The following is a 12,479-nucleotide window of genomic DNA, read 5'->3' as shown; positions in this document are numbered from 1 at the left end:
ATAAAATATTCTCTTATGCTAGTAATTCACTTAATTCACTTTTTGCAACTCTTAATACATAAAAAACAAGAAATTTGCTCAAATTAAAATCTTTCTTGAGCATAAATTTCAATTCTTATGATTTTGTTCTATGCTTATTTGTTTCTTTGAAATTATACAGTAACAACTCACATTCTAACGATTACTTGCATAATTAATTTTTAATTTAAATAGCAAATATATAAAATTAAATATTAATTTTATTTTTTAATTTGAGAATTGAAATAAATTTAATCTCTCTTTTCTGAATATTTCAATTTTTCAAAATGATCAATTAATATACACACATCTCACGAATAATCTACAAATTGAAAATATTTTTCTCAAGATACACATTTACTTCAATGTTACGAGGATGTAATTAATACTTATCTTTAATTAATGTAACTTTTTCACAGTTTTGCTGCGGCTACCTCTTACAAGGATATACTAATCAATGTCTTTCATCACTTACATTGTTCGGCTGGTTTCGATTTTGACTGCAATACTTTTTTCTAACAGAATAAATTATTAGAACAATTATTGTTATACTCTTTCTTTGTATCTTGCAGATACGAATATTTAGGTAACAATGGTAGACTAGTAATTACACCATTGACTGATCGCTGCTATCTTACACTTATTGGTGCGTTGCATCTGAAATTCGGCGGTGCACCAGCTGGTCCAGCAGGCACTGGTAAAACGGAAACTACGAAGGATCTCGCGAAAGCATTCGCGATTCAATGTGTGGTTTTTAATTGTTCTGATCAGCTTAACTTCAAATCTATGGGCAAATTATTCAAAGGCCTTGCCAGGTAGGTACAAATATTTTATATAATTTTGTTACACTCAAGTTACGTTAATGAGAATTTATCTAACACAATTCAAAAACACACGATTTTATATAATTTTGTTACACTCAAGTTACGTTAATGAGAATTTATCTAACACAATTCAAAAACACACGACTTCAATTAATAATTAAGATGACTTGACGATTTATAGCGCTGGTGCATGGGCCTGTTTCGACGAATTTAATCGAATCGATATCGAGGTTTTGTCTGTTGTAGCGCAACAAATTATAACTATTCAAAAGGCACAACACATACGAGCGAACGTGTAAGTAAGCAGCACCGGCAAATAGAAATTATATAGAATAAATTAAAACAATGAACATCATTATATCATAAAATGATTTTAACAATTTCTTTTTAAAAGAACGTGAAATCGTTTGATTTTGAAATTATTTAATATCGAGATCTAAACAGTTTAAATTGATATTTAATAATGGAATTCTATTTGATACTAGAAATAAAAAATATTATAAATTAGCTTAAAATTTGTATTGCAGAATTAATTTTAAATTTATTAAAAGTTGTACTTTGCGTATTTATTAATATTTTTGTAATATATACGATGTTAAATTAATTAATTTGGCATACATCTAAAATCGAATTTTTTGTAATATTTCAATATTATAATTAATTTTGTTACATAAATATATTACATAATTTTGTTATATAAGTTTTTGTTACTTAATACAATCAAATAACATTCTTTCTCCCTTTTTTCTCAAATTATAATTTACGGTTTGGTGAATACGTTATTAAATAATATATAAAAATAATCAGAATCTGTAATATTATATTTTATAATAATAAAGATGATGAAAGAATTATAAAGCAATAATAAATTATATGTATTTAGAGATAATAATTATTAATTACGAAAATTAAATACGAAAAGTTCAACAGTACATTTGCTCCAGCGTTATAATATCTTTGATTGATGTCAAATTAATATTAAATTAAATTCATAAATTTGCAGATTTCTTTTTGAAGGAGTTGAACTCACCTTAAAATCATCCTGCGCTGTATTCATCACTATGAATCCTGGTTATGCTGGTCGAACAGAATTACCTGATAATTTAAAAGCACTTTTCCGACCGGTGGCTATGATGATCCCAAATTATACTCTCATTGCTGAAATATCTTTGTTCTCATATGGCTTTATAAATGCAAAAAATCTTGCCAGAAAAATCACAACTATTTTTAAGCTGAGCTCGGAGCAACTAAGCATACAAGTATTTTTATTTTTCTATTTTTTCTTTTTGTTTTATTTTTCAATATAACCTCTGAAAAATACATTCTAATAGTACAAATCAAAATTACTACAGAGTGTGCCATCAAAAGTGGTTACTTGCTTTTATCTTTTAAAGAAGATCATAAGAAATCAAATTGAATGACTCAAACTGAATTCTATTGTGAGTATAATTTGCTTACACTAAACTATATGTGTTAATAAATGGAAATATATGCATAACTTTTATCTAATAATGTGAATATTTTGACATAATAAAAGTTATTTAGTAGAGTAGTATTTAAAACAAATATATGATTTAATGTAAATATTTTATATATTTTATTTTATGTGATTTACGAGTTAAATAATACGAGTTTTTTTTATTTATTAAATAGAAAGCTTATGAATCAATGAAAATATGAAATATTTAATAAATTTCAATATTTTGTGGCACGTGGCATAAAAACATCGCACATGTAACTTGCGAGGTAATTTTATTTTATTATTTATCGTGTTATTTACAACTGCTAGCTATCACTATAATATAAACTTTAATAAATAATAAGTTATAATTTTTAAACAAATTGTGAAATACTTTCTAATGGTAATAATTTAATTAAAGTGATTATTATTATTAATTAACTTTATTATTATTTCTGCATTATTGTGTTATTTATGTATTATTTATGTATTATTATATTTATGTTTGTTTAGCCAACCATAAATTTTGATAAATTATAAAATAAATAATTTTTAAAAAATATGTGCGACTTTAAAGCTTTTTAATAATTTAAGACTTTTAATAATTTAAATAAACGCGTATATTTATTTTTATCTCATAATTTTAATTTTTTGTACTTATATTTTTTATCTATTTATACTTTTCGTATACTTAGTATTATGATGAAACATGACAACGTCAATCTTTAAGGGTACATTTTAACTTGACGTTTGACACTCATTTTCAGCATCAAAAAACATGACTAAAAATAAAGATACTAATTTATTATTTTTTAATCACGTAATGTCTTTTGACCCTAAAAATGAGTGTTGAGTGAAAACGTGTCCAAAAGGTAAACCTTGCCCATGACATTTAAGCCGAAAACTCATATAATATGTAAAATATTCATATTAAATAATACATCATTATATCCGTTTCGAAGCGCTACAATTTTTATTATATTTGAAATATCCACATTATTATACAAAAATTATGCATACTTCTTCATTTATTAACACAGATAGCTTTTATAAGCAATCACTATACTCAATAATAATAATTTAATTTAAATCATTTAATTTGATATATATTTTTGTTATAGTTTATCTATTTTAAATGATAGATAAAAGTTAAATAAAAGATAAAAAGGGTGCCAATTTTGATGGGATGTCTAATATATTTTGAGGAATCTCGAATACACAAAGTAGGTCATATTCAAAATGTTTGTTAAAATAATTTTATTAAAATAATAGACTATATTAGACTATTATATCATATGTCGTCAACAATTTATCCAGTTACATATTACATTAAAATAATACAATTCTATAATGCTTCTAAATACAATGTTATAATTATTCATTAAAATAATACAATTCTATAATGCTTCTAAATACAATGTTATAATTATTCATGATAAATATCTTTATTATTTCATACTTTTAAAATAGAGTTACGTCATTTGACTATGATTTAAAATTAATTATTTTTGCATATTTTGAGTTTAATTAATTATATCTAAAATATAATTTGATAGGACCATTACGACTTCGGTATGCGCGCAGTAAAGTCTGTTATTATAGCTGCTGGAAATTTGAAACGAGAACAAAAAGATCTTGAAGAGAACCAAATCTGTCTTCGGGCCTTGAAGAATGTAAATATTCCTAAGTTTTTGAAGGATGACTTAAAGTTGTTTAATGGTAAATTAGTTTAAATCTTAAAATTTTTAAAAATTCGTAATCCTTTTTTAAATAATACAAATGTTGAATTTAAAAATTTATTTATCTTGAAATTAGATAATTTTTATAATGAACTATTAAATTTACAATTTTGTATTTTATTTTAAAAAATTTACGAAGGAGATATCCAATTTTAAAAAATACATTTTTTTTATAAATACATTATTTCATATTTCAATGTGGTGTATGAAAATAGATATCGCAAGAACAATAAAATATTTTTACGATTTTTTATTACTATAAAAATATATAAAATTAAAAAAAAAAATATATATATATATATATATTTATTTTATTTTTTAAATCTTGCATATAACTTATCACTTTTATATCATACTTTATATTATATATAAAGTATATTTATATTGATATTTTTATATCATATTTTATATTATATATAAAGTATATTTATATTGATAGATTTATTTATTTCTTGTCTTTCAGCATTAAAAGGGGATATACATTTATATTGTGTCGATTATATATTTGCTTCCGCTTCTTTTATATTTTATTAATTTTGTTTTTTATGGATATAATCTACTAAACAATTAAATTTTCCTATAACTTGTTTTTTTATGGACATTTAAAAAGAAAAAGATAAATAAGTAATTTATTACATTTCGTTTTTCCAGATATTGTATCGGATCTCTTTCCCGGTCTCATCGAGAAATCAGTAGATTATGAGATCCTAGAAGCAGGAATTCATAAGTCTATCGGACAAATGGGTTTAGAAGACGTCAATAGTAAGTTTAATTTTTCATTTTTAATTTGAATTTTTTCATTCGAATCTATGTACATATTGTTCTATCTTTTGATGCACTGCAGCAAAATTATTTTATAATTATTTAAAATATTTTATATAAAATGGAAAGAAAAAAGCAAATATATCACAAGACATATTAAAAAATAATATATAAAAATTTTTAACTTGCTCCATGACATGTAAATATTTTATATTTATAAAAAAAGTTCTAATTTTTCAAAAATTTATTTATATCTAATTTAAAACTCATTGTTGATAGGAAAATAGTTTATCAATCTACACTTTCTCTGTTAAATTCTTTCCGAACATAGATTTTTTCTCTTTATAAGTTAATTTTTAAAGTACAGATTAATTATGAATTTTATATTTAAAAGTGCTTTGCGTAATGTCAAATTCATGAATCTCAAAATACATTAAAATTATTAACTTTTGATGTAGTTAATCTATCTAATTCCTTTTTAATTAAGAAATAAATAGATATATATTTAGATAGATATATTAATTTAACTTCTAATGCCGAAAATATGTTATTTAATGAGGAATAAATGTTTCATTCAACTCGTATTTAAAGAAAAATTTTGCTTAAAATATATGACTTTTTAAATTGTGAAAGCCCTGTAATGCTCTCTCTTGGAAAAAATTATTTTTCTCTCCCCTTCATTTTTTAACACTTGCGAAATTTAATTTAAAATATTTTAATAAGTGTTAATAATATTAATTTATCAATATATATGTATAATGATTTCTAATAATATATAAATTTATAAGCTTTCTAATAAATACATTTTTATTAAGTTATCAGTTACAAAATTAAAGATGTTAAATATTCATTGTGGGAAATGTGCTTTAATAAAATAAATGGCATAGCTCACATTACGCGAGCAATATGTAAAAACTAATGAGAAAATTATTTTGATTTCATAAGTATGACAAATTCTTTATTTTTCTCTTTTCTGTTAATTCTCTTTTCTCGCTCGATTTATGTCGCTCATATAAATATATTTGAAATTTCAAACAATAAATCTTAAATTAATGTTAATTTGGTTTAAAATATCAAACCTACATAAATAAAATAGCTTATTATATATTCATAACGTATTAATATTATTTAATAAATAATTCAGTTGATGTTTGCATTAGGCATATTAAGTAAAGTTTCAAATATATTTCCATAATATTGTTTGTGGAATATGTTTGTTTTTAACTATTATGAATTATGCATTTATTCATTAATGTATGATGTGCAAAAGCGATTTTTATTATAAAATATTCTATTCACGGACAATTACAACATTATAAATATTGTATTGATTGTATATAACACTTTATTTAATTATTATTAGTCTACAGACTATATAATTATGTGTTGTTTATATAACATATAAAGAGACACATAAAAATTAATATAGGTTTTTTTAGAAAAAGAATAAATTTTTTGTTGCTTCTTCGTACAGTGATTATGAACTTTATGTACATATCTCATCAAGAGAGAAAGAGAGAGAGAGAGAGCATATTCACATTAATATGTATATACTTCGCGAAATTATGAAAATAAATGTCGTAATGTAGAAACGTGTCTTTGCACTAAAACATCCAATTTGGAAGCACGCGCTAAATGTGGCAACGCGCATTGGATCGATACCGGCATTCGGAGCTTCCTTAATTCGTCTGTGACTATGCTTCGTGGAATCTATTAAAAATTTTAATTACGCAATTCTAATTACAGATTTTGTGAAAAAGATAATTCAGCTGTACGAAACTATGCTGATACACAACGGATTAATGTTGGTGGGTCCGACAGGTTCCGGGAAAACCAAGGTAAGTACCAAATAATCTGCGAGATAAAGATATTCGTGTTATAGTAGATCTTTAGATGAGCTTCCTTCTTTAAATTTCTACGCTGTATTATTGATATTTTAATCGTTATATTTCTGTGTGCTTGAAAAAGTTTTATCGAGTGATATTCAAACGAGCAATATTAATCTATATCGCGATGTTAGTTTGATCTGATCAAATAATTTCATCATTTCAAAGTAATTCACGAAGATTTATAAATAAAAGAAATTTCTTTTAAATTCTCTAAAAGAAGGATTTCCTCATTTGATCACAGTAATTCGATTACAAATTACTTATGTGGATATTGTAAGAGATGTTTAAAATTTTACTGAAATCTAATAAAAGATTTAAGCTTTTTATATTATCCTAAATAGATTTTCTAGGAGTACTTTCTTAAGATTTCTGTAAGAAATCTTACAAATATTATTTGTTATATATATTTACAAAATATTAAAATAATTAAGATTCAAATTTAGCTTAGAAGTTTAATTTTATTGTTTCCAAATAGTATTATATAATTTTAATTATTTCGTGCATTTTACATAATAGCAATAAAGATGTAGTAGAAAATTTATAAGGAAGATAGAAAGAGATGTTTACAAAAATTATGTTATTGTAAGATACATATATTATAGATATATTGTTTTCTCTCTCGCATAAGACGTAATTATATTTCAGTACAAAAATAAACAATTTAAAAAAAAATTTGTGACAAAAATGAATAGAACATAAAAAGTTTATATTCTCTTCGGATCCGTTTGAGATATTTTAATAAAAATAATTTTTCTTATACACACACATATATATTGAATAATTATTTCTCTTATATATCATACATCATGATTAGGAAATCAAATCATATTCTTATTTTGTTATCTATTTATTTTAATTAGAAGTTTTGTAATTTTAAATTTTTTCCATATGTGAGAAATGTGATAATTTTTCTTATTATTTTATATATTTCAACTGTAAAACTCGATTATTATATATGATGCAAAATATCAAAGGACTTTATTAATAGTAACTGATGATGTATATCCAATCTCGCAATATGAATTCTGATCAATCCAGAATTGATCATACAAATCAAGTGAGATGGAGAAATAAACGAACTGTTTTAATAAGATTAATATGCTTGACTATACAACACATAGACGCAACATATATATATATATATATATATATATATATATATATATATTAGCTTAGCTATTAACGATATATATATATATATATATATATATATATATATATGTATATATATACATATATATTGTTTTCATATATGTATGTATTTCTACAAAACATATATCCAAAACATATATATAAAAGGGCATATATATATATATATATATATATAAAAGATGAAGCTAACAAAATCTACATATATTTTTTCTACTGCCATGAGAAAATGTGTGCGTATGATGTTTATATATTGCGCAAAAAAATATATATTCTCATCTTTTATAGAAAGTAAAATAAGTGACACATATACACCAATAGTTTGTCTTTCCGAAACAGGAAATGAAATAAATAAATTTTTAATGTTTGAAGTAGAATAAAATTATTCTCAAGTTTTTTTCAAAAAACAATTTTAATTTATTTACATAACATATAAATAATTATATTATAGGGGGGGATATAATATATATATATATAAATATATATAAATGCTACATAATATAAATATAATACATATTCATTTAAATTAATATAGAATAAGCGCATGTAAATAAAGTTCAAATCGTAAACTTAGTATATCATTTTACGATTAATAGTGGATAAAAATATACAATATTTCGTATATTGATTTAATTCAACATGTAAGGTTCATTATATAGAAACAATTATTATTTACATACCAACTTTCTAGTCAGTTTAAATAAATGAAATAATATGTTTACATACAGATATAACTGACATAATCGTACATACAATAAAATACATAGCCACTTAGTGAGACTCTCTTTACATAATAATTTAAGCAAAGAGTAAAATAAAGTTATACATACATACATATATACATACGTACATACATACACACACAAAATATATATCTTTAATATGTATTTTTCTAACATTATACATTATATACAGGAATGCGCACCACAATAATAATCATAAGTATCATATATATATATATATATATATATATATATATATACACACACATATACATATACATATACATATGTACACACGTATACAATACGTGTGTGTAAATAATTTACATATATATATATATATATATATATATATATATATAATATTGTATATATATTTTATAAAAAATGTTACTTTATTTTAAACTATTCTTTTTTTCATAATAATACGTTATATGTGATAGATACGAAAAAGGAGCACTGCTGAGACGTATTTTTATAAAAAAATATAGAAATTTATAGAACAACTGTATATATATTTATACATTTACTTTTTCATATTCTTCTTTTGTTGGGTATGTAATTATTTATTGATACATCTGATTTGACATACATGGGATGATTTAGTGACTTTTAAAGTCAATTTCTTAATATAATTTTACAGTAGAGGGTCAATTTGCGATTTTTAGAATTATTTTTATTGGATTTTTATTATATTCGACAATTTTAACGTTAGATATGTTCTTATAAATAAAAATAATTTACAATATATAACATTATCAAGTTAAAAACAATATATATTGCCTAACCATATGCATATAACTATAAATGCATATAACCATAATGCATATAAACATAAATATTTATGAAACTAAAAATGCGTTCAGATATCACAAGAAATAACAAGTAGTACTTTTACGAAAATGCGCAATGTGCGAAACATTTAATAAACATTTTAATAAAGTCAAATATCTAATTTATATATAACGTTATAATCATCGTTGAGGATTAATCATCGTTATTACAATCTACTGCCGCATACGCCTTTCTATTATGTTTCAAATTATATTGTCAAAAAACATTTTGATATATAATTAATTCAATAATGATGAATTTGATCAAGCAAAATTTGTTATTCCACGTATATAAGATATGTCATTTTATTATATTTTTAATAATTGATATGTATACGAAGTATACATGTCAAGTATAGTTTATTTGTATCACGCAGAATGCAGAAAGAAAAATATATATAAAAAAATATATATGTGATCAGATTCACGCATCTACATCAATGTTTTCAGTGAAAAATATTATAATCTTTTCATAGAAATGCTTTACGATAATCTTTTGTTCGGAAAAGTGTGCATATCAAATAAAAAATCAAGATAAAAAATGTATTTATATATGTCTATATATCTCAATTTATAAACATAATTTCGTAAAATAATTTAATCATATCATAATTTTCGATAAGAAAATTTCTGTTTAAATGTAACATAATATATTAATATATTTTATTTAATTTTTTCTTATATAAACGATTAAAAATAAGAAAAGTATTTTGCATTAACATATTTGTTATATAATTGATTGTTATATGAATTTGATAAGATGTTTGCAAAAATACTTAAACGAATTATTATTAATATTCGTAACGTATTGATAACGTGTGTGTAGGATTATTTGACACAGATAAATATTTTATATACATGAGCTAAGTGATTTTGCATTATATATACAAGAATCTCGTGTATTTTACGTGAAGCCATTGCGAGATTCTATTCATACTGCATGGATTCAAAATCGTAAAAGAATATTTGTAAAAACACAGTTTTATCTGAGATTTATATGAAATTGCGTAATCCCAAAGAGATCTTTTCCATGCAAAAATGCCGAAAAATTTTTTTTCCAGTGATTTCCCCAGACGAGTTCTCGCTCAATCGATCTCTGCTTTAATTGCGCAAAAAACAAAAAAGAAACGTAGCATGCGAGAGAGAAATGTAACGGCTCATTTTCTTTGTAAGTTTTGCATAAAACGTACAACTTATGTATGTATTATTTCTTAATTTGTTTTCGATAAAAAATATCAATGTTTTTAACATTTGACTTATATATATATATATATATATATATATATATATATATATCTTTCTTTTATAGTTTAAACTTTAATTCGCTTTTATTGTAGTAAATTAACATATTAAATTTTATTTTAATACAAATTTTCAATCAAATATTTAAAAAAATTTACAAAACTCTTTAAATCACTTGTTTCTCTTTAAGATTTATAGAATTTTTTTTAGAACAATTAAGGAAAATATAATTTACATTGCTATGTCTAAAAACTATAACCTATAATGCTATTGTCAAGTTAGTAAAATTATATAAAAAATTATATAATAAACTGAAATATAATTGAATATTAATTTAAAATAAATTCCGATTTTATTTAAAAAAGACAGTATTTGTAAAAAAAATTTGTAATCTTTATATAAAATCTGTTGCATAAATATGTGTAACAGAACATTAAAAATTTTATTTACATTTTTGGATTCTCTTGTAATGTTACTATATAAATTTTGTCATAATCTTTCAAATGTATATTTGACAACTTGTTCAAATCAACATTTTTCCAAACATTAACTTTAAAACTTTTATTTTATACCTCTTTTAAAATAGATCTTAGCTTTCTATTGACGTATGATTTAATGAAAATTAAATATTAACTCGCTATCCGCTCTCATTTTTTACTTTCGACGTGAGTCAACTGAAAAGAATAATCTCTTAATAACCTCTTTTTTTATTTTGATACAAAACTTTGAATTGGTAGATACAATCTAATAATCTATAATAGATTTAAGAGAGGAAATTATAGAATTGATAAAAAGAAAAGAAAAGTTCTTATAAAAAGTTTGGAAAAATTATTGAGAAAAATATTATAATTGCTAAAAATTTTTACAAGATCAACTTTGCGATCTCGTGCTGTCATATGATACATTATGAAGAATATCTTGCAATAAACGCCTCTGACTTTTTTCAATTCTCAAAGTAAATCCAAGTTTTACAATATTGTGCCAAATTTCGCATAAAAAATGTTTAATCAATATAACACACACACACACACACACACACACACACACACACAATATGATAGAAATAAAATATAATACAATATAACACATTTTGCTGTCCTATTCGCACACACACACATCAAATTTTTACTTTATGTAATTGATAAAAACCCAAATATTTACTGTTTAAATTAAATACTAAAAATATGTAATGGAAAAATTTAAAAATTTTATATATATAGTTTATTTTATTATTCTAGGAGATTATAAGATAAAATTAAACGGAATATCTCTCCATATATATATAATATATATAATATATATGATATATATAATATATAATATATCCTTATATAAAACATTTTTCTCTTTTCATCAAAACTTAGAAAAATGTATACAATACTTTTACGAATTAATTAACAATTCAATTTAAAAAAATTAATGTCACTAGAAAATGTTTACATTTTAAAAAATAAAATACTGTTGACAGCGCGCGCACGCAAAAGTTATCTTAACGTATTAAATAAAAATATATTAAATAAAAATATATTTATATATTAAATAAATATATTAAATAAAAATATTTTAATTAAAAATACTGTTGCAGCCAACTTTAAATGACATTTTCAACTCAAGTGATTTTTTCTTGTTTTATAAAATTAGTACTAAGTTCTATAAAATACTGAACTATAAGAAAAGGAAATATGATCAGTTAAACATGGGCGTAATTTTTTATTTGTTTTAAATAAGTCTATAAATATGTCTATCTGAAATAAAAGAAACATAAATTATAGTTTTATAAACAGCATTTAATTTAACACCCTTCAGTATTTTTTAAAAAGTAAGTTTTTGCTAAAATATATT

At 22.3% G+C, this 12,479-nt stretch overlaps 1 protein-coding gene across 1 annotated transcript in view; it reads left to right on the top strand.

The window, feature by feature from the left end:
* Positions 1 to 12,479, top strand: part of LOC105258587 (dynein heavy chain 1, axonemal) — an 87,031-nt gene that overhangs the window by 12,181 nt on the left and 62,371 nt on the right. The window contains exons 18-23 of the mRNA XM_025413539.1: positions 591 to 833; positions 1,024 to 1,137; positions 1,846 to 2,101; positions 3,858 to 4,020; positions 4,692 to 4,802; positions 6,549 to 6,640. Coding sequence (XP_025269324.1) covers positions 591 to 833; positions 1,024 to 1,137; positions 1,846 to 2,101; positions 3,858 to 4,020; positions 4,692 to 4,802; positions 6,549 to 6,640 — 979 coding nt within the window. The remainder of the gene's footprint in view (positions 1 to 590; positions 834 to 1,023; positions 1,138 to 1,845; positions 2,102 to 3,857; positions 4,021 to 4,691; positions 4,803 to 6,548; positions 6,641 to 12,479) is intronic.

This window comes from Camponotus floridanus, unplaced genomic scaffold, assembly GCF_003227725.1.
Source record: "Camponotus floridanus strain SB8 unplaced genomic scaffold, Cflo_v7.5 scaffold68, whole genome shotgun sequence".
In the NCBI taxonomy this organism is placed as follows: domain Eukaryota; kingdom Metazoa; phylum Arthropoda; class Insecta; order Hymenoptera; family Formicidae; genus Camponotus; species Camponotus floridanus.
The sequence above is the reverse complement of the archived record's forward strand: the minus strand, read 5'-3'. Positions and strand labels throughout refer to the sequence as shown.